Source organism: Fistularia commersonii, chromosome 17, assembly GCF_037954325.1.
Source record: "Fistularia commersonii isolate RoL2024-O1a breed Wild chromosome 17, RoL_Fcom_v1.0, whole genome shotgun sequence".
Classification (NCBI taxonomy): domain Eukaryota; kingdom Metazoa; phylum Chordata; class Actinopteri; order Syngnathiformes; family Fistulariidae; genus Fistularia; species Fistularia commersonii.
In genome coordinates this window covers 11,379,817-11,402,815 of record NC_141300.1, presented here as the reverse complement: position 1 = coordinate 11,402,815, position 22,999 = coordinate 11,379,817, and the positions used below count along the sequence as shown (strand labels likewise).

Sequence of the window (22,999 nt, the reverse complement as noted above, 5' to 3'; positions counted from 1 at the left end):
GTGAATGAGAGGGTGAATGGCGTTTTGTCTCCATCTGAGGCCTTGTGATGGATCCCCATCTCTCGACCAATCAGAGACTCCAGCTCCTGAGTGCAGGATGACTGGTGTGGATAGTAAATGAATGCATGAATGAATGAATCTAGTCTCCTGTGTTGTGTGGAAAGCGCAGGTTGCCTGATCCCCTTCCTGTGTGAACATAGGAGAAGCATGTTGTGAAACCCCGTGAGGTCACTTTTTGTTACTTTCACATCCTCTGGTGTCGCCATCTGCGGTGGGAAAACACAGCCTTCTTCTTCCTCCGCCTATGTAAGACAGAGAAGACGCTGGTCTTCGCCGCTTCGTCTCACCGTCACGTCCCCCTCCATCTCCATCTCCTCCACCATGGTTCTTCTTCTGCCGCTGCTGCTCCTTCTCCAGCCGAGCACTGTGGGTCACCGGGCTTCTCCTCCGCCTTCTCCTTCTCCTCCGCCTTCCCCTCTGACGGCGACGTCCTGTCTCCGCAGGCGAGCGGCGAGGTCCAACGCGTCCACGGCAAGATGGCGAACGGCTCCTGCTGGTGCCCGGTGGACACCGGCGCCTGGTCCTTCCCTTCCGCCAGGTACGAATCCGTCAAGGAGCAGGTGCAGACGTGCGAGGCGTCGCTGACGGAGCTGGACGAGCAGGTGAGGACGCCCACCCTGGAGCCCGAGGTAAGGTCCAGATTTGGGCTGATCTTATCCGGCGCCCGCAGGTCCAGTTGTCCAGCCGGCGGCTCCCCGAGATCCAAGCTATGCTGCAGAACATCACCGCCGCCCTGGAGCCGCACCGTTACCTGGCGGATCGCGGCCTCTACGCCAACCTGTACCTGCGGCGCCTGGGGCAGGAGCTCCAGCAGGTGGAGACCAAGGTGGCCGAGATCCACCTGCAGCTGAACAACCCCAAGACTACGGCGCTGTCCAAGGAGGTGTGTTGCCTTGAAGATGCCGATGCGGATGCAGAACGGGATCATACATCGTGTGTGTGTGTGTTTTCCTGTGCATCGTGTATTTGCAAGTGTATTTGCAGTCCCTATGTCCTCTATTGTAAGTCGCTTTGGATAAAAGCGTCTGCCAAATGCAATGTAATGTAATGTAATGTAAAATGTGTGTGTGTGTGTGTGTGTGTGTGTGTAGCTGGTGAAGCTCCGCCAAGACATAGGCAGGATACAAATGGCCGATTCCATCAACATGAAGACGGTGAGGGAGAAACTCCGGCAACTGAAGAACAGCGCTGAGTCCTGCAGGTCCATCCCCAAGGACTTCACCAGTGAGTAGCCAGTGTGTGTGCGTGTGTGCGTGTGTGTGACGACATCTGACTTTCCTGACCCCGTGTCCTCCAGCCAACCACATGTACTGCCTCAAAGGCCTCCTGGCCAACATCAGCGAACCGGTGGTCACCAAAATCAGCCCCTTCGGGAAGACCTACATCTCCGGCTCGTGGGGGAAGCAGGCCGAGTCGGAGGACGAGGAGCCGAAGGGATACTTCTGGGTCCAGCCGCTGATCAACAGCCACATCTGGGGCCACGTGCTGCGCCTGTACGCTGGCTACGAGGACTTTATGGCGGCCGCCAACCACAAGGATCACACCATGGCGCCGTCCTACAGCCACGCCAATGCCGTGGAGGGGCCTAGCGGCGTCCTCCACGGGGACGGCTTCTACTACCACTGCCGCCAGGCCGCTGCCGTCTGCCGCTACGACCTCAATGACAGCACCGTTGCCCGGGCGACGCTCCCCAGCGCCGGCGTCAACAACAAGTTCCCGTACTGCTACTACGACTGCCGCGCCAACAGCGACGTGGACCTGGAGGCGGACGAGACGGGGCTGTGGGCCATCTACGCCACCGCCGAGAACCACGGCAACCTGGTGGTGAGCCGGCTGACGTGGGACGGCGAGGCCCGTGCGCTCAACGTGACCCAAACGTGGGAGACCAGGATCTTCAAGAAGGCGGTCAGCAACGCCTTCATGGCGTGCGGCGTGCTGTACGCCACGCGCTACGCCGGCGACAACGCCGAGGAGGTCTTCTACGCCTTTGACACATCCAGCGGGAAGGAGGACAACACCCTGCAGCTGCCGCTGGAGAAGGTGGCCAAGGGCGTGGCCAGCCTGAGCTACAACCCTCGCGAAAAGAGGATCTACATGTACAACGACGGCTACCTGCTGGCCTACGAGGCTCATTTCTAGAGCTGCTGCAAACATTTTGTTTGTGTTATGTCGAATGGGAGGAGTTAAATATCTTCTGTGTGTTATAAACGTGTAATAAACATGTATTAACCACATTGTAAACAAGTCATAAACATTTAATTAACAGGTTACCAACAGGTTATAAGTGAAATAAATATAAGGTATTGCTATTTTTATTGACATCGTTAGTTATAAACAATTATTAAAGGAGTTCTAAACCAACTAAACATGCAATAAACAAGTTATCAACAAGTTCTAAACAGTTTTACGTGGATGTTGGTTTTGTTGTAAATGTTTTTACTCTCCATTGTAACTGGCCTTTGGGATTTCAGGAAGGCTGTTAAATAAAATGTATTGCGATTTTTGTTATTATTAGTTTTATACAAGTTATAAAAATGGAGTAGTCAAATTATTAACTGTTGTCGCTCTAAACCGTTAAACAAGCTTTACATAGCTATAAACATGCCAGAAAAAGGTTATAATCATGTAATAAACACTTTAGCAACCAGTTATAAAACTGTGACAAGCATGAGAATAATTCAATTATGAAAAAAAAATTATATACACCAATAAGCAAGCGACAGTTTTGTTTCTATTTATTTCAATTTAATCCCGGGAAAATTTGTGTATCGGTGGATCAGTGGCAGAGTTCGCGCTTACCATGCGGGAGGTGCGGGTTTGTTTCCTGACCCTGCCAATACAAAATCTAAAAAACTTTTTCCTCACCCGAAAACCGTGCATTTAAGTGTGAAAAATATTGTACATTTTTATACAAATAACGTGGATGGCTGTGGATGCAAATAATGGATGGATTATAATGGATGCCAAACTGGAAACCCTGTACGGTTCAAGACCGGTGCTACAAAGAAATTAAAAACAAAATGTTGTGCAACAGAAAACATGAAAAACGAAGTAGATGAAAAGTCGTGCAACAAAACACAGATTTTCAAAACTTATCCAGACAACCATTGTTGCACCATTCAACCACAATAATATAGATCCATCTATATTTTTTTAAGAGATATATTTTTAAAATCCAGGTAATTTTCCTTGGAAAATGTGGAAAACGGGCATCGAAGGTTTTCAACAAGCATTGGTGGTTCAGTGGTAGAATTCTCGCCTGCCACGCGGGAGGCCCGGGTTCGATTCCCGGCCAATGCATCGCTCCTTTTTCCACCCAAACATGTATTTTCTTTGTTTTTGCAAAGCACTGCTAGTTTGCACCTCCCTTTCAAACCGTGAATACACCACTTAAACTGGAACCTGACTGTAATATAAACTATCTGATACTCCAGCTGGCAAATAAAATACACCAAAAGGCCTGAGCAAAAAAATATTAGCTTGCAAAATTAAGATTTTCGTTGTCTTTGAATCCCGCGACTTTATTTTGAACTTCTCTATTCTCCTCTATTCTAACTGATTTTCAAGAGCTTGGCGCAGAAGCTGGAGGAGCGATGTAACGCCAAGAGGATGCCAGAGGGGGGAGCCGGTAGCTCGGATAGGCAGGAGGACTGAACTGTCCCAATACTGCGAGAAGATCGTGTGTTGAGGGACAGGAAAGGGGGGTCGTTGAAATGAAAGCAACATTAGCACCAGCAGATAGTAATTCAGAGACAGTTCCACTCCCTTTTTATGTCAAGATGAGCAGATCCTCGCATTGGCTGGGAATCATTTATCTTGGTCGCATCGGACAAATGAAATGACCGGGAAATTCTGAGTCCATTCAACTCCGACAACAACTTTGACGGTTTTAGTGCTCAGCTAGCCGGTGTGGATTATATTGAGGTGCGCTCAATAGTGAGGAACTTAAGGTATATGTGGCTGTTTGGGATAAAGACGGTCTTGCATTGGCCGGGAATCGGACCCGGGTCTCCCGCGTGGCAGGCGAGAATTCTACCACTGAACCACCAATGCTTGAAGAAAAGATAACAAAATCAAGGACCAGTTACCTTAAAGACCACGTCTCTTATAATTCACGAAAGCTGCTACCATCATATGGTCCCATCTCTTGGGAAAGGTTCAAGGTATACCAACCTCTGAGTTGCAACTGCTTCGTCCAATCTGAAGAGCAGATCTCTATGGTCAATCATATTGTCATTATCTAAAGCTATTGGAAAAGTTGTTTTCTGTGCTCCTAGAAAGTCAGCTGTAGGCTAGCAAAGGAAAGTTAAATTCACAACGTGGTATTGGCATATACCTCTCGACACCGGTTCTACAGGTGTGGCCAACATAACCTCGGTCACTTGTGATCGTGTGGGATAAAGATGGTCTTGCATTGGCCGGGAATCGGACCCGGGTCTCCCGCGTGGCAGGCGAGAATTCTACCACTGAACCACCAATGCTTGAGTACCACATAAAAAAATACCCGAACCAAACCTATCAACAGGAACCATATGTCAAACCAATGGTGAAAGCTTTTGCCATAACCTGGTCCTTCACTACTTTTGGATGAGGTTGAAAGTAAACCCATGTTCAAGTTGTTTGTTTGAACTGTTTCATCCAACTCTAAGGGCAACTTCAAGTACAAAATTTGACTTTGCAAAATATCAAGTCAATTGTTTGATATTTCCAAAGCAAATAACCCAAGAACTCTTGTGCACACATACAAAGTAGAACTTCCAAAATCAGAGGAGTTAACTGCTCTCTACATGGAGAAACCACAAGGTAGGTTTTTCAGCAAGTTAGCACCATAACAAGAGTGGAAATCAAGCCCTCTTTTCTTGTATAGACCGTCCAGCGCTTTTTTACCACTTCATGGTTGCCTGGATTGTTTTGGTTATAATTAAAAATCTGTTTTCGATTTTTCAGCAGAATATTAAACGTGATTGTGTCAGGGTGGCCGAGCGGTCGAAGGCGCTGTGTTTAGGTCGCAGTCTCCCTTGGAGGCATGGGTTCGAATCCCATTCCTGACATTATTTTTTTGGATTGAAAGGCCTAAAATGGTGACTCGGCAGTCAACAGCTAGGTGTGAATATTATGTTTCCAACAGTTACTATGTGGAGGTGCAAGTATCTGTTGGCTGGTGAAATGTGTGCATACCTAAACAATTCTTGATGAATCGAGTTTGTCGTACCCTAGTGAAGGACAGTGCGGGAGCAAGTTCAAAATGCCAATCTTGAAAGGTGTCTTTAACTTGAATGCTAAAATTGTCTCAATCCTATAGTCATTACCCAAAGCTATTGCATGAGTGGTTTTCTGTGATCTTTTTCGGAGAGAAGTGCTCCTCGAAAGTCAGCTGTAGTCTGGCAAAGGAAAGTTAAACTCACAACGTGGTATTGGCATATACCTCTCGATACCTGTTCTACAGGTGTGGCCATCATACCCTTGGTCACATGTGGTTGTTTGGGATAAAGACAGTCCTGCATTGGCCGGGAATCGGACCCGGGTCTCCCGCGTGGCAGGCGAGAATTCTACCACTGAACCACCAATGCTTGTCTACCCCCAAAAAACATACCCCAACCAGACCTACCAACAGGAACCATATGTCAAGCGAATGGTGAAAGCTTTTGCCATAACCTGGTCCTTCACTACTTTTGGATGAGGTTGAAAGTAAACCCATGTCCACGTTGTTTGTTTGAACTGCTTCATCTAACTTGATGGGCAACTTCAAGTACAAAATTTGACTTTGCAAAATATCAAGTCAATTGTTTGATACAAAACATGGAGAAAGCAGTAGGTAGTTTTTTTAGCAAGTTGGAAAGAGAGGGAACAGAGTCACCTTTTCTTGTATACTCTAGCACATTTTCACCACTTCATGGTCATCAGGCTAGTGTTGGGTTATATTTGTCATGTAAAATTTGATGCAAAAGCATACATCTCTGTCATAATACACATTTTCCAACGACATATTTCAATATTTCCAAATTGTTGATAGTACACAATTTTGACGTAATACTAACAAGCATTGGTGGTTCAGTGGTAGAATTCTCGCCTGCCACGCGGGAGGCCCGGGTTCGATTCCCGGCCAATGCATCACTCCTTTTTCATACTTTTCCCCTAGACAGCTCTCGTTTTGCGAGTCCGCGGAATTCATCCCCACGAGAAACGATTACGGAATCAAAATGTTAAATGAAGCCTTGCCATTGATTCGGGCTGGACCGGAAACAGGAAGTAGCACTTCCTGTTTTGGTGAATCGATTCATGCTTCTTGAGCGCAGGTGAGTCAAATTTACCCCATTCCCAAGTGTGTGTCTACTTTGGAGTGCGGTAGATAAACATTCACGCACTCCATCACTTTGTGGTAGTGTGAAATAAATGTTTTACTCCATCTAATTGGAGTAGCCATACTGTATCAGGTGGTGTCACTTCCTGTGAGAAAACTCTCAAGTCCTGCAAGTGATTGTAGAGGTTTAATTTAATACTTTTAATATTCTAGTTTAATTATAATACATAAATGTGTACATAAAAATCTGGAAGCAATATTTTTATTTTTATATATATTTTATGAAACATGTCTTGAAATACCTTAATACGGAATATATATTTAGATTTTTTTTTATTCCATATCATACATATTTTTATTTCTCAAGACTGATATTATCTTTATCTAAAAATATTTTTCACAGTTTTTTTTCCCAGAAGATGTAGCACAATTTGAATTTTTAATTAGAAATACATTTCTACGAACAGATTTGCAGCGATCGTTAACATACAAATCATCATACTTTTAAGTCTTCAATTTCATTTAATAGAAATAGAAAAAATATATAGATGTAATAAATATTTTTCAGATTATTTTTCAGAAAAAATATATGTTCATATGTTAATTTATATATTTATTGAAAAAAAAAATTAGAAATATTTTCAGCCATTTCAGATGTGTCAATATTTTTATTAATAATGTATTGCCTCTAAAAGACATCAGTATAAAACAAACAAAGGAAATACTCAATGCATCTCTCACACACACACACATAGACTGAGCCTTGGACATGGAGGGAAAGTGCAGTAAACTGACACCAAGGTATTTATTATTTACCATGACGACCAAACAATCAGGTTTCTAATGCACTTCGGAGTTAAGTGCATCATGACTTAAAGCCCGCGATGTGTGTTGACACACACACACACACACACACACAGAAGCGGTTTCCTCGGCACTGACAGACTAAAATTAAAAAAACTCTTGCCTTTAGATTTTGCGCTCGTCTGAAGGATGGAGGAAGATTTAATGAGATTATAGTTCAGCTACACCGGATTACTGGGTGTAAGCTAGAGGTGTGTCCCTGGCTCTGATATGTGTGTACATGTGTGTGTGTGTGTGGGAGGTTAACTGACTGTTCAGTCACTTCTTTGCAATAACTCACTTCCATCTGTTCGAGCAGGGGTTCACTAAACGCTACCTGCGCATTGTTGTAACTGTGACTGCATTAGCATCACATGCTAGCAACGCTCAATTGAATATTAGCAACATTAGCTGCCTGGCATTCATAATTTCATTGTTTTCATCATTTTCATGATTTTTTCATGGCTTTTTAAAAGCCGACATCAGCGGGGAAACACAGCCATTTACCGATGTGGAAATTTAGGACAGCTAAACGTGGGTGGCCTTCTGACTTTACCAGGAAAGTGATAGAGAGAAAGAGAGTTTATTATTACTAATAGTGATTAAAATAATATTAATTTTATTTAAGGTACCTTATTCAGCACTCAAGGACATTGTATAGACCTGTGACGTGCAGTCAGGAGAGGCAGGGGTGGCCAGGCCTCACCTGTCATCACAGAAAGAAAAAAATCCAAAATGAAAAAATACATTAAATGGTTATATTTATTCAGTGATTTGTACAATAAAGTTATTTTCCACGTAGCTTCACCATTTTTAGTTTTTTTTTTTCGTGCGGCTATATTATATGTATATTTTATATATATATAGAGAGAGCGAGAGAGATAGAGACATATGCATATACATAAAATACAGATTTAAAAGAAACAATAAAAATATTGTTCCAAAAGTCAAGAACTATAAATTCAATAAAGTATTTTTGGAAAATAAAGACAGTGACAGAGCAGTTGGCGTCAGGTAGAATAGGCGCTTTCAACAGATGTGTTTTGCGTAGTGATTTGAACCCCAGTGATGCTAAAAGCTTCATGCTAACAGCCGACATGATGCCATAATAGCTAATAGAAATCATGGAGGACGCCTGGTGCTAATGGGAAGTGAGAGTAAGCCAAAAAAGAGTAAGCGGCATCACCGGGGGCTGGTCTGGCGCTAACTACAAGCTTCGAGGTTTATAAGGGCTTGGATGAAAGGGGGAGTTCTGTTGAAATACACGCTGCGCTTTCTATTTGGGTGAAAACCGCGAGCGGCCCGGCAGGCGGGTGGAGTCCCACGGCGGCTAAATGGGGCCTGGTAATGACAAGGCGCTACGAGGGTGGAAGCGCATGAGAGGAGCTGTTTCCAAGTCCAAATGACAGGGTGGCTAATTCACACACACACACACACGTGCGCTGCTCTGCTGCTAGTCCCACATGACCTTTGATCCCCAACACACACACCCAGGGAACATAAGAGCCGGGCCAAAAAATCCCAATCTATTAAAGAGCCACCAATCCGTGCTTTTTGAAAAGTCGGGTTTTGGAAGTTTGACGTGACGATGGTGACGCAATGACGATGTGATGGCGACGCGGCGGCAGCGTTTCTCCTGTTGACACAAGTCTCAGACGGAATACACAAGCGGCACGGCCGTCTCAGACACAGGAAACAGTCAGTCGCCTTCACACAGAAAATGTTTGTCAGTCTTCCGAGTCTATTTCCATCCACGGCCAGCTTGTACAGTGTGTGTGTTTATTCTTGTTTAAAAAAAAAAAAAACATGTGGAAAAATGAACATGGCCGTTGTCCTGGCTCTAAGGTTACATCAGATTTTCTGTTTTTTTTTCTTCTGTCGCCGTTTTCATCATCATCATCAACATCTTCATCGTCAAATGTTCCACAGAGCCGAAACGGGATGTGATGATTTCGATGGAAAGGGGACGACCCATTCCCACCCCCATCCCCAGAAATCCTCTGGTCGGCTGCAGGGACCTCCTTCTCTGCTGGAAATGGAGATGAAGATGGGGGTGAGATTTGCTAATGTGAGTTTTGGCCTGATGTATTTCTTCATAGAACACAGTTATGATCATTGTAATGATTGTCTTTTTTTTTTTTTTTTTTTACAATTATTAGTTCTAATCATTGTCATTATCATTAAAATCATTATTGTTGTTTATTTACTATTATTGGTTATTATTATAATGTGATATTTATTATTATAATTACAATTATCCTTGTCACTCTTCATTACTATTATCATCATAATTATTTTACAATTAATATCATTATTCTCATCATTATAAATATTATAATTATTTTACCATAATCATCATCATCATCATCATTTATGATATTGTTGGATTTTATAATTGTTATTAACATTATCATCATGATTATTTTTTGTCAGGGTATCACACCTGGGTCCAATTCGTAATCGGCGCCAGCTGCAGCAGCTGCCGCTAATCAAGATCCCTATAAAGAGCAGTGGCACGCTCTGCCTGGCGCTGGGGGATTGTGATGGTCCCAGACCACTGCGGGCCCCTGTCCTGACCGGACCCCTACCCTGTCACGACCGGACCCCTACCTTGCCATGACCGGATCCCTACCCCGTTACGACTGGACCCAGCCGGCCGGTGTTACATCTGACCCTGTCCGAGACCCCGTCCTGCCTTCACCCTACCTGAGGCCCGTCCTGCCTTCACCCTGCCTGGGGCCCGTCCTGGTGAGACCCAGCCCTGTGCAACTGTCTCGGGGCCAGGGGCTTACCAGCGACACCCTACCTGCCGTTCTACTCAATAAAGCGCTTCATCCCAGATTCCTGCTCCGAGGTGTGGTTCCCTGCCCGAGTCCGCCCCCGCGACCCGTGACATTTTTCTTATGTTATCACCATTATTATGATTTTATCATCATAATTAGTAGTAGTATTGTTATTGTTTTCAAGTTATAATTTTATCATATTTTTCCATTTTATTTTCATTTCATCTTTTTATTATTTCATTTGTATTTATTTCCTTTATTACAGTATTCTGCAACAAAATGCATATATAAATCAGACTTCGGAAGCATGGTGAGACCAGGACAGAACGGGTGTCTTTTTAAAAAGACAGACACATGTGTCCGTGTGTCTGTGTTTGGTGGGAAAACGTCCACACTCTGTTCCGCTTTTAATAACAGAAACGTCACGTTCGGTGTGTGTTGTACATTTTCCTGCCCCCTGTACACTGGGTCTGCGTGTGTGTGTGTGTGTGTGTGGCTGCTGCAGTTCCTGGCCGGCTGCTTTTTAAAATAGAGCAGGACAGAGTGGGCAGACTTCCCTCCTCCACCGAGTGTAATCCCCGCACCGGGTCTGACGACACACACACGCACACACACACACACTCAAATGCAAACACCTGGTCTCCAGCGGTGGGAACCGAGTAGAACAGGAGGTCCATCAGGGATGGGCTTCACCAAATCTGGTCACCATACTATATACTGGTCAAAATAATACTGGTCACTACTTGCAGCCATCACTTTGCTCCTGTTCATGTGAAGCAGTTTATCTATTTTGTGCCAATTTATTAATATTGTTGTTGTTGTTACCTCTGTCCTTCTCAAAGTCTCCATCTGTTTATGTATTAACCTTCATGTTTTCTGATATCTGTCCTCTGGCCTGCACTGCCGCAACACCCCGATTTTCCAACTGGTGTCTAAACAAAATATTAGTATCTTGAATCTGAATCTGATATCAATCTGAATCTCGATCCTCTTCTTAATCTTAAGGCCGAGGCAGAGTTTGAATCCGTCTGATTTCCCGCCCTCCACATTCCACCCGTGATATCCTGTTATCACCATGTTATAACCCCGTTATTACATGTTATTACTGTGTCATAATGTGTTACAACACTGCAATAGCGTTTTGGTTTTTTTTTGCGTTGGGTGGGGTGGGGGATTTGGATAGGACTGACGCTAAAGCAATGCTCTAATTATACAGTCAGCGTCCGAGCCACCCCCCACCCCCACCCCGGCTCAGAGCCAGCTGTGTGTGTGTGTGTGTGTGTGTGTGTGTGTGTGTGTGTGTGTGTGTGTGTGTGTGTGTGTGATTAGACTGAATTGCCTCAAAGCTTCTTTAATCTCTTAAGTTTTAATAGAGAAGCTCTTGTTTGGTGATTTTTTTTTTTTTTTGGGTCCCAGGAGATGCCGCCCCCCCAAACTCCCTCAGCCATCTTCTTCTACATCCATATTTGCGTAGGGCCGTTCAGCGGGCCATACAGAGTGGAGACTGAACAACAACAGGAAGTAAGTCCTACCTGAACTTCCTTTTTCAAATGTGGAGAGAGAGGGATGTGACCGGGGAGCCGCGGAGAGACGATGGGATCTGAGTGGGTGGTCCTCTCAGTAGCCAGTGGACAAGCCTCTCCACCGACGGACACTTGACAAGTGATTAAACAAAGCATTTGAATCGGCGCCACGCCGATGGCCCCGGCGGCTCTCGCTCTTACGTAACGCCCCGTCTCACCCTCGCGCACGTCTGCGAGCTCTGGATTTTAGTTATTGCTATGTAATAACTGCATGGCTGCAGGATTTTGGTTATTACTATGTAATAAGACAGTAATAACGACTACAGAGGGAGGGTTTTGCAGAAGAGCCCAGTCGCAGGTGTCATAGGTCAATGGCGATGACTAATGATTAATGATCGGCCCCTATCTGATAATCCATCACGCCTGTTCACTTTTATTCTGTAGCTTGCAAACAGAAGAAGAAGAACAAGAAGACAACCTGCTTGCTGTAGAGTAGAGCCCAGGTGGGGGGGAGTAGAAACCAGGAAGACGGGTCAGAGGACGTTATATCATCTCATGAAGCGGACCAGAATACACTGTGTGTGTGTGTTTGTGTGTGTGTGTGTGTGTGTGTGTGTGTGTGTGTGTGTGTGTGTGTGTGTGCGTGTGTTTGACTTCTACTGAGTTTGCCGAATGGCTTCTGCTGCAATAGTGTTGCTAATATGCTAATGGGCTATAATTGCAGGAAGTAAGAACCAGCAAGTGACATCAGATGACATTATATCATCTTTTTACATCATGAAGCGGGACAGAATACACTGTGCATGTGTGTTTGTGTGTTTGTGTGTGTGTGTGTGTGTGTGTGTGTGTGTGTGTGCGTGTTTGAATTTGATCGAGTTCACCCAATGGCTACTGCTGCAAAAGTGTTGCTAATATGCTAATGTTCTATAATAATTGCAGGAAGTAAGAACCAGGAAGTGACATCATATGACATTATATCATCTATTTACATCATGAGGCGAGACAGAATACACTGTGCGTTTGTGTTGCTGTGTGTGTGTGTGTGTGTGTGTGTATGTGTGTGTGTGTGTGCGTGTGTGTGTGTGCATTTGAGTTCCATAGAGTTCACTGGCTTTTGCTGCAAAAGTGTTACAAACTCATTTGCTATGAGCATAATAAAACCATTTAAATCATTATTATTATTAATTGTAGAAAAATCAGTGAAATATACGGTGGCACCTGAAATGAGGCGATACAAGAAAAAAAAGGAATGACATCAACTCCTTCACCGAAATATGACGTCATAACCGGCGTTGAACCGAACGGGAATTGTGTTACAATTTTGTAATAGCGCGTTTTCATTACGCGTCATTATTCGTTGTTGCATGACATGTTTTCCCAAAAAAAGAGTGGTAAAGATTGAAAACGAAACATTATCTCTCTCTCTTTCTCTCTTTCTCTCCGTGAAGGGCGTGGCGTGGGCGGGGCTTCTCCGGTGACGTCACAGGGAGCTGTTCAAAGTGCGCCGGTGCTGAAGGGACGAGCCCGCCCGGCCGCCGCTCCGCCGCTCAGTCACCGCGACGCACCGGCGCGGGCACGGCTGGATCTCACGGAGCCCCCGGCGGCCGCAACCCGCCCCCGACCCTCAACCCACGCAAACCCACTCTCCACCCACTACTACCTGCAAGAACCCCACGCAAAACCTCCACCGCCGCCGAAGCCTGCGGTAAGTCCACCCGTCTCCCCGCAGGGGCGCGGAGCGCGTTCCCGAGGAGGCGAATACGCTTTCGTGGCGTGCGTGTGCGTGCGTGCGTGCGTGTGCGTACGCCGAGTCTCAAAGCCGCGCCTAAACCGACCCCAGCGTGTATATATATATGTGTGTGTGTGTGTGTGTGTGTGTGTGTGAGTGTGTGTGTGTGTGTGAGGGGATCGGAGGACTGGCGTGAGTCGCGCACGCGCACAGACTTTTTTTGCATCGGACGAGCGAACAACCTCCGAGAAAGACGCTCTCTGGACGCGTCTCGGTTTTTCTTTCTTGTTTTTAGTTTTTATTTTTATTTTCCCTGCAGACTGGTCGGCGTCTGTCTGGGGGGGCTGAGGAGGGAGAGGGTGCAGGAGGGAGGAGAGGGTGCGGGGGGGATGCGGGAGGGGGGTGGGGGTGCAGGAGGGGTTAGAGAAAGGAAGGGGATGCAGTGTGATGGGTTTAATTGCAGTGGGTTTTACTAGGTGTGGTCCAGCAGGCCTCTTCTTCCTCCTCCTCCTCCTCCTGATGGACCTTTTATTGCCTGGGTATCCTCCACACACACACACACACACACACGCACGCACACACACGGTGAAAGTTCATGCCAGTGTGCCTGCGTTCATGAGTTATTATAAATTAATTACTCTGTACTCACAGTAATTATTTCATTGTCTTTTTGTTGCTAGGTAAAATAAGAAAATGTGCGACCCATTTTTTGCTCATGTGGCATCTTCTATTTTTTTTTCTTCTATTTTGCATTTTTTTTTTAAGGGGCACTTAATCAAGTTTTGATAAGGTTGGATCTCTAAAATGTATATATATATTACTATTTTATTGAATGTATGATATAAAATTATATATAAATTTTATCAATTTTCTAATTTCTATAGTTTCATATGGACCGTGCACATTTGCTTTGTGTGACTGGTTTTCAAATAATTTTACTTGTTTTTGGGCTGATATTCTTCTCTTGGCATCTCCTTTTTATAATTCAAGGTTCGATTTGTTGATTCTCTTTCATTTTTAGATGAATTGGGTTGAATTTATTAAAAAAAAGTGGAATTTTAAGTTATTCTGCCAAAACAATTAATTAAATCCGCCATTTTCTTTCCTTTTTGGCACTTTTTCAGTTAAATCCCATTTGCAGATGATCTGATAAATTCCTGCTATTTTTTTTCATTTTTTTTTTTTTTTTTTTTTTCATCATGAGTCATTATTTTAGCTTCTTATTTTCCTCACATTTCTGGTGTTTTGCTGATTTTTTTTGGTGCTTAAGAGTTTAATCGTCCTTGACATCGGGGTCGCCGAAGTGCATTCAATGGATCCAAAAAACAGTTTTTACTTCCATACACAAGGCGAGGACGACAACCAAGCCCTTTGTGTGCCGTCTGCGCCGACAGCCATGTAATCTGAGTATCAGTAACACGAGTGTAAGATGAATACATAATTGAGCGTCTGGTGCCGAGGTGCCCTTCGGCAAGGCACCGGGTGAACGTGATCCGGTGTGAAGCGGAGACCGGTTAGCCGATCGGCGGCTAAGCAGCTAAGTCTCCCCCGGGGTCAAAGGTCACCCACCCGATTGAAGAAAAACTGGACGTTTATAAGAATGAGACGTCGGTCAAATCCGCACCTTCAGGCTGGAACAACTCTTTCTCCACCTCCTCCTTCTTCCCCTCATCCTCTTCCTCCCCCTCCTCTTCCTCCCCCGGCCCCCGCCTTGGGGGGCCTGGTGCTCATTTCAAAGTGTTAAACACAAATATGGTGTGAAATGTGACGCCTCAACAGACACACTGCAGTGTTTTGTTTTTTCGTGACAATGTGCTTGTGTGTGTTATCTCCACTGAGACTATGTTTTGGACCTGAAGGTCTCTGTATGACGTGAGGGTAGGGATTCGGAGCTCGCTCTGGATGCTTCTCATGGAGTCATGAGTCCGCATTAAGCTCCTCATTGAGTGAGGAGCTGGGCTCTGGATCAAGTGAGGATCTCATCCTTCCAAGCATGAGGTGGGATCGGATCTCGATCTTCATCCAGTGAGGAGGTGGGATCCGGATCCGGCTCCTCATTGAGCAAGGAGCTTGATCAGATCTCGATCTTCATCTGGTCGGTCGGTGGGATCCGGTTCTCGTTCTGCCATCCAATGAGAAGATGGGATCCAGTTCACAATGTGGGATCAGAATTGCGCTCTTCATCAAGCTAGGAGGTGGGATTGGATCAGGCTCTTCATCTCCTGAGGGAGGGGTTCACATTCTTCAACTGAGGGATGGGATCTACCTTATTGCTGGAAAAAGGTGAGATCCGGATCACGTTCTCCATCTAGCGAGAAGACGGGATCAAATCTTTCCAGTGAGAAGGTGGGATCCGGTTCACGCTCTCCATCAAGTGAGAACAGGCTAGGAGGTGGGATCTGGATCATGTTCTCAATCCATTTAGGATCTGGATCAGGCTCTCCATCAAGCGACTGTGGGATCCAGATCAGGTCGACACCCCCTCCTCTCAGATGCCTCTGATAGTACTTTTGACGGGAGGAGTAATCTGTCGCCGGGCTGAATGTAATGAGATTACTGAGTCATCTCCCCCAACCCGGTCCTCCTGGAGAAGCGAAGAACCTCCAGAGAACCTCTCAACCCACCTTCTGGATGGAGAGGATTACGTATGTAGTTACAGAGTGAGGTGTAGACGGCGTTCACCGCCGCTCCGCCTCCTGGTCGCGGCGGTGGGGCCGATGTTGACGGCGGTAATTTGAGCACAGATCAGACAGAGACGCTCTGAAAGCCTGGATTAGCTATTTCCAAGGGATTGTCACCCTGATCCTCGACGTTCGGTCCCGCCGGCCTATTTGGGGCCACATCTGGTCGCCGCGGCGCGCTGCGGTTTAATCTGCTCAAATTGAAGGCTCTCAGGCTCCGGCGAGCGCCGGCCTCCGAATAAACCTTCATTAGCCGCTGCATCTCCAACCCACTCAGCTCCGCATCCGCCGGCGAGCCGCCGATCTGTTGGTTCATTGTCCGCTAGCTCAGCGGAGGCCAGCGCTGGTCTACCTTGATGTAACTTCCTCTTTCCATATTTGGTCATTTCCTCCCCATTCCTCAGGACTCCCGCCATCATCAGCGTCTCCGTCTGCTCAGGAAGGATTGCTGAGTTTATAGACACAGGTGTGGCTGTGGATGACAGGTTGGATGATCGTGTCTATATGACAGATTGAGCGAGTGAGTCTCTATAGGACTTGAATGGTTGTGCTTTTGTATGACGTTTCAACAAGTGAGCGAACGATTGTGCGTCTGTACGACGGTCGAATGAGAGGGCGAATGGTCATATCTCTCGATATGTCGTGGTTTCTGGTTGAACGTTTCTATGACTGAGTGAATGAGTGTGTGAATGGTCGCGGTCCGGGGTGAACTCCGCCTCCCGTCCAGTCACGGCCGACCGCCAAAGCGGGACAGGCGGTATCCATAATGAATGAATGAATGAATGAACACAGATATTGGTGTGTGATTAGAACATCGAGTTCTAATGCTCGGCTCAGACGTTGTGTAGGTGTTCCTGTGTTTCTTCCACCGACACATTTTTATAAAAAGACTTTGCGCACTTGGCCGATTCGAAGTGAAGATGAGCCGGGGATGAGCTGAAGATGAAGATGCAGAGCCATCTTTTACCGGCCGAGCCAACGAGGCGAGACTCGTGTTGAGTTCAGGTGAAACTGGGAAACCGGAGGTGCGGACGGCTACGCTAACGGCCTTAGCTCGCCAACCTTCTCCCGGAATCCTTGCTGCCGATTGCGTCGGCTATTTTCCCGTTGACAGAGCTTTCCGAGGCTGCCCTCCTCCGCCCGGGTGACACGCCCGCCTCTTTATAAGACATAATTTCAGGACGCAGTTTGAACACACACACACACACACACACACACATCATCCACCTCCAGCAGAAAGCAGAAAGTCTATGTTTAACCCCAAGGACCTACACATAGATGGACGGCATCATCTGTAATTACACCTCGTGAAGGCAGATTAGAGACGTCCACTGGCTCCTACACCCTCCCCTCTCTTCTCCACCCTTTTGCATGTGCACAAGCGCGCACACACACACACACACACACACACACACACACATACACACTGCTTTGAATAGGTTTGTGATAAACTAGTATAACATCCTGCCTCGTTCTCCCTTTATGACCTCTTACAAAATGAACATCTGATATCTGATAAATAATTCAATGGTTACAATGTAAGGTGGGTGTGTGTGTGTGTGTGTGTGTGTGTGGATTATTTCCTCATTTAATAACATTTAGTAATGATTTTACAGACGGCACAGCAATTAAATCACTTGCCCTTGACCTTCTTTGCATATTCATCCATCCATCCGTTCATTCATTCATTTTCTACTCTGCTTATCCCCAGCTCGGGGATGTGTGTGTGTGTGTTAGTGTGTGTGTGTGTGTGTGTGTGTGGGGGGGGGGGGGGGGGGCTAGCCCAGCTGTCATTGGAGGAGAGGCGGGGTTAACATATAGATACGTACAACCATTCACTCTGTCATTCTAACATTATATCGACAAAACATTCATTCATTCATGTGTCATCTCCAGACGCACAACCATTCACTCCCTCGTGCAACGTGATAGAACCATTCACCCTCTCATTCACACACCGTCTAGAGACATGCACCCATTCACGTGCACCCATTCATCCACACTTCATACAGAGACATGCAACCATTCACCGTCTCATCTACCCATTATATTGACACACGAATGGATGAACGCGGCCGTGACCCTCCCTTTACTCCGCACGCTGTAATATCTCCCTTTTCCACATGTAATTACTTTCTTGCTGGCTTATTAGCAAATTTACGCGTCTGGCCGGGGATCCACTGGAGGCGGCCAGATGTGCAGTGTGCGCGCGCAATCGCGTATATGTGTGTGTGCATGTCGTTCAGTGTAAAGCGAGTGCGTGAACACGAGCAGAGATTATACGTTTCCTCCGCCACTCCTGTCTTTACCTCTGCTGAGAGCAGGATTTGGGGGTTTAGTTGGGTTAATCTTCCAGCCAGAGGTTTATATTTGGAAGCTGCGTGCATGTGTGTGTGTGTGTGTGTGTGTGTGTGTGTGTGTGTGTGTGTGTGTGTGTTCTACTCCGTTAACTGATTAAATCATACACACCCACATCATTCATTCACCCAGCAGCCCATTCAGTGTGTGTGTGTGTGTGTGTGACATTTGGCTCGGTGCTTTGTGCGGCTGAAACAGTTGTGCGTCACAGCAGCTGCAGCTGTTAGCAGCGTCTCCCCGCGAGGTCCCCCCTCCTCTTCCTCCTCCTCCCCCTCTTCTTCTTCCTCTTCGTCCTCGTCCTCCTCCGGTCTATCTGCTGCGCGAGGCCAGGCGGAGGGTTGAAGGCGAGTGTGTGTCAGATGTGGTCAGCGTCACATGGCGCGGAGAATGAAACTCAAACAAATTTGCACACACATGCTCTGTCATTACCTGCATGGACCACAGGCCATGTTCTGACCTAAATGAGAGAGTGTGTGTGTGAGTGTGTGTGTGTGTGTGTGTGTGCAGTAATTAGGGAGGTTAAAAATGACATGTGGCTTCTTGCTGCATGTGTTAACCTGGTTTTCTCTATTCCTGGGTCTTAAATGTGGTGTTGTAGAAAATAGCCGCACACACACGTTGAACCTCACCTCACCTTTTCAGCAGAAGCGATCTTCTCAGATCCTCTCAGAATGCAAACGTTCCGGCTTCGGCTTTACTTCCTGCATCACGGCGGCTCACACCCGCAGCTCCGGCTGTGAGATTGTTAATTAGTGATCAGTGGTGAATCAGCCCGGACTTCGAGCGTCCCCGCGCGCTCGTGTTTCCAAAGTGCATCTTCCTCGCAGCGTGAAGGTCTCTGGTTCCATTCCCTCCTGTGTGGAGGCTCCATGTCCTCCCCATGTCTGCGCTGGGTTCTCCGGGTTCCTTCTGCAGTCCAAACACATGCAGGGACGCTAAACTGCCCAGATGCGTGAATGAGAGGGTGATTAAGGTGTTTTCATGATGTGTGAATGAATGGTTTCATATCTATATGATGTGTAAATAAGAGGGTGAATGACTGCTTTGATTGTCGGTCAAAGTCCCATCTCTTTGCCGCTGATTAGCCGTTAGCTCGGCACCGTTAGCACACGGAGCGAGAACATCCCAGCCCAACCCGACAACCAATCCCGTGGCCCCTTTCAGCGGAGGAGACCCGCTCCTGGCTGTAGATCTCCTCCGCTGGTGTCACGTGACCTTTCCGCTCTTACATTTCCCCTTGTTCTTCTGGTCCCAGCTGGAAAACAACCCCCTTCAGCCTCAGCTAACACACATCCCCCTTTTCTCAGCAGTCCCTCCTGACCTATAACCCCCTCCTTTCACAGCCTGTCGTGGAATTTGAAAGCCATGTCCAAGCTGGAGGTCTCCTCTGGCATGGAAAAAACAAAAAAAAATATATATTTAATTTTTTTTTCTGTAAAAGCTGACCTTGCTCCAGGGGTCAGGATTCCACCGAAGGCCGTGCGGGGTTGAATCGAGGCCACATGATGGTAGGTTGCTCTTTTTAGCTGTTCGGCGGCGGCGGGGGGGAGAAAGCCCTGGGTCATCAGTAGGACCAGGCTTGGTGGTGAAGGGGGGGGGCGGCGTTCGCCATGTGGCAAGAGGGCGGAGACTAACTGGAGGCTTCTAACGGCGCTCGCTCGTATATAGGGCAAATCAATTCTGCCGAATCAAGTGGGTGTGTGTGTGTGTGTGTGTGTGTGTGCGTGTGCGTGTGTGTGTGTGTGTGCTTGTGCGTGAATCGGTGAACTATTGTACGAGAGTGAGCATGAACTCGCGTCGGCCATGTTTTGCCCGCAACCCGGCAAACGTGTAACAACGCTCCAATATATTTTCTCAATGGCGCACTATTGTTACACTTATTTACTAAACGCATAATATTAATAACATCTATTTTCCAATAAGGCAACACTTTTTAAATACCATTTTACCATATAAAACCATTGGCATGTTTTCTAGTCAATGTTACACTTTTGTAATAACACTTCTTTTCCAAGCAATGTAGCGCATGATTGTCATAAAATATTTAGCAAAAAACGATATAAGACTTTTTTGTAATATATTCCTGTACTTAATATGGTGAAGTTTGTCTTACTGTATTTATTATCTAAACAACAAAGTTCTTGTCCTAACATGCAATTACAATCCTATTCTGAAATGTTTAATAGCATATTTATTTTCTAAAGACATTTAACACATTATTGTTAATATATCATCACCAAAATAACAATGTCAAACCTGGTAACATGTAAATATTTTTTTTCTAAATGTAACACATTATTATAATATCATGTGCTTAACAATGTAACACATTTCCAATATATCCATTATCTAAACAATAAAGTAAACCCTATCATATCTTTTTATTATATTTTTCTTAAGTTTTTCTAAATAATATTTACTTTCTAAAAATTGTAACACCTTGTAATTACATGTGATTGAAATTATTTTCTTATTGTAACACCATTGAAATATATTTTCTTGACACTGTTGCACTACAGCAACACTTTTATACGCCATATAGCATAAATTACTTACTAAACAGGACTGTAACACATTTTTGTAATACATATATTTATATCATTCCAATGTATGTTCTGAACATCAATACAACACCTTGTAATAACATGTTATTACATTTTTTTCTAAATATAATACATTATTCTAATAAGAAATGTAATGTCTAAACAATGTAGCATTGTAGCATTGTAGCAATGTAGCATTGTAGCAACGATATACATTTTTGTCATATTTTTCTGTTAAACAATGTAATACATAATTTTAATATATGTATATTTTTTAAACAAAAATACACCACACTATAATAACACATTTTCTAAGAATGTAACAAAATTCCATGTAATTGCAATTATCTCTAAATGTAATACATGTATATTTTTTCTAAACACACTTATCACCACGGCAATGATGACATAAACGCGGTGATGTTTTAACAGCGGCCATCGATCCGGAGCGTGAATTTACTGCAAACACACTGCTGCGGATTAATCACACACAAACACACACACACACCCTGAGCACATATGGCTGCTTGGTGAGGATGAGTCACGGTTCTAATCCGCCGTAGCCAGTGAGACGATGAATGAGCTGACGTCACGTGACCAGAAGCTGCGGTGAGGCCGGCCAATCACAGGCGAGGGAGGCGATGGCGAGCGGAGGCATCTTCTCCAATCTAGTTTTCTTGAGTCGTCTATGAATGAATGAATGAATGGAGACATTTACATTAACCCCTGGGTGTGAGTCGCTATATGACGTGTGAACGAAAGCGTGAATGGCTGCATGTTTCTATAGGTCACATGTATGGGAGGGTTAATCGTATGTTTCCTTGTGATGGAGCGGTCCAGGGTCAACCCGCCTCTCGACCAATGAGAACCGGGATTGGCAGCAGCCCCCCTCGACCCTGAGTGCAGGAACAGCAGCATAGATAATGAATGGATGAATCATTTAGACCTTTTGGTTGCAACATGACGCGGCCCCTCCATTACTCTGTGTTTTCATTCCCTATCGCTCCTGGTCCAGCTCCTGCCCCCCCGACCCCGGTCCGGTCCTTTCTGGTCCGGTCCGGTGCGAGGGTCGCAGATCTGACACCTGTGTCACTGAATCATCATGCTAATCGCATCATCCGCGATCTTTGCGATGGAATTACACACTTGGCAAACTAATTAGCAGACATGATCGCCATGACGATGGTGGTTGTTGCGGTGGGGGCAGTGGCGAGCGGAGATCAGATTCACTGACTCCATGAAAACACATCGGTGGACGGATGAAACTTGGCCTTTTACAATATTAATATATCAAACATAAATGTGTGTGTGTGTGTGTGTGTGTGTGTGTGTGTGTGTGTTGAGAATTTCTACTTGCAGCGGCACTGGTACACTTACCGAGCACATGTGACCAGGTCACCATGACAACAACATTCCCAGGGGGGGGATGCTGAGAGCCAACACATCCCTGGACTCTATGTGTGTGTGTGTGTGTGTGTGCGTGTGTGTGTGTGAGTGAAAATGTCTCTATATGATGTGAATGAGAGGGTGAATGTGCAGCATCCCTGACTGCAGGATTAGCAACCTAGATAATGAATGAATGTGTGTGCGTGTACGTGTGTGTATGTGTGTGTGTGTGTGTGTGTGTGTGTGTGTGTGTGTGTGTGTGTTCGTGCATGAATGCACTCATTCATATAACAGTGTTTTATATATATATATATTACTGTTTTCTTGCAAACACATAAACATTCCTGTTGGAGTCACACACACACACACACACACACACACACACAGACACACACACACACACGGATCAGTCAATGTGACCCACAACACAAACACACACACACATATACACAGAGCAGCTGTCACACACAGATTGTATTGATTTGAGCCGAAGGGAGAGTTTAACCAACTGCAGTCAAAGACACACCGTTTGTCACAAACCGGCGGCTCCTGCATCCTGATGACCAGTGTGTGTGTGTGTGTGTGTGTGTGTGTGTGTGTGTGTGTGTGTGCTTGCGTGTGTTTATTTGAGTGCCTGAGTGCCATGACACGAGGAAAGTCGGGACAGAAGGCGTTTATAAATGTGTTATTACAAAATGGAACTCAAAGGAACAAATGCAATTCTTTTTTTTTTGTTATTGTTGTCATTAAAATCGTTTTATTGGTTATCATTTATCAAGTATCAAACAAATT

At 45.5% G+C, this 22,999-nt stretch overlaps 1 protein-coding gene and 6 non-coding genes across 7 annotated transcripts; 4 read left to right on the top strand and 3 right to left on the bottom strand.

Annotated features, from left to right (window-relative positions):
- The first annotated feature begins 291 nt into the window (after positions 1 to 291).
- Positions 292 to 2,451, top strand: LOC147225140 (olfactomedin-4). Its single transcript, XM_086163435.1, has 5 exons — positions 292 to 426; positions 504 to 662; positions 731 to 943; positions 1,152 to 1,284; positions 1,358 to 2,451. The coding sequence occupies exons 1-5, from the start codon at positions 382 to 384 to the stop codon at positions 2,197 to 2,199; spliced, it is 1,392 nt and encodes a 463-aa protein (XP_086019561.1). The 5' UTR covers positions 292 to 381; the 3' UTR covers positions 2,200 to 2,451.
- Positions 2,452 to 3,289: 838 nt separating this feature from the next.
- Positions 3,290 to 3,360, top strand: trnag-gcc (transfer RNA glycine (anticodon GCC)). The gene has a single exon. It is a non-coding gene; the product is annotated as a tRNA-Gly (tRNA).
- A 682-nt stretch (positions 3,361 to 4,042) lies between these two features.
- Positions 4,043 to 4,113, bottom strand: trnag-gcc (transfer RNA glycine (anticodon GCC)). The gene has a single exon. It is a non-coding gene; the product is annotated as a tRNA-Gly (tRNA).
- Positions 4,114 to 4,470: 357 nt separating this feature from the next.
- On the bottom strand, positions 4,471 to 4,541 carry trnag-gcc (transfer RNA glycine (anticodon GCC)). Its single transcript has one exon. It is a non-coding gene; the product is annotated as a tRNA-Gly (tRNA).
- A 487-nt stretch (positions 4,542 to 5,028) lies between these two features.
- On the top strand, positions 5,029 to 5,111 carry trnal-uag (transfer RNA leucine (anticodon UAG)). The gene has a single exon. It is a non-coding gene; the product is annotated as a tRNA-Leu (tRNA).
- Positions 5,112 to 5,559: 448 nt separating this feature from the next.
- On the bottom strand, positions 5,560 to 5,630 carry trnag-gcc (transfer RNA glycine (anticodon GCC)). Its single transcript has one exon. It is a non-coding gene; the product is annotated as a tRNA-Gly (tRNA).
- A 470-nt stretch (positions 5,631 to 6,100) lies between these two features.
- On the top strand, positions 6,101 to 6,171 carry trnag-gcc (transfer RNA glycine (anticodon GCC)). Its single transcript has one exon. It is a non-coding gene; the product is annotated as a tRNA-Gly (tRNA).
- The last annotated feature ends 16,828 nt before the right edge of the window (positions 6,172 to 22,999 follow it).

What these genes read in the sequence shown, in the direction of transcription:
- LOC147225140 (XM_086163435.1), top strand. Translation starts at nt 382, where the DNA reads ATGGTTCTTCTTCTGCCGCTGCTGCTCCTTCTCCAGCCGAGCACT. An exon ending in TGACGGAGCTGGACGAGCAG is followed by an intron (nt 663 to 730) that starts GTGAGGACGCCC and finishes CGGCGCCCGCAG; the next exon opens with GTCCAGTTGTCCAGCCGGCG. An exon ending in CTACGGCGCTGTCCAAGGAG is followed by an intron (nt 944 to 1,151) that starts GTGTGTTGCCTT and finishes GTGTGTGTGTAG; the next exon opens with CTGGTGAAGCTCCGCCAAGA.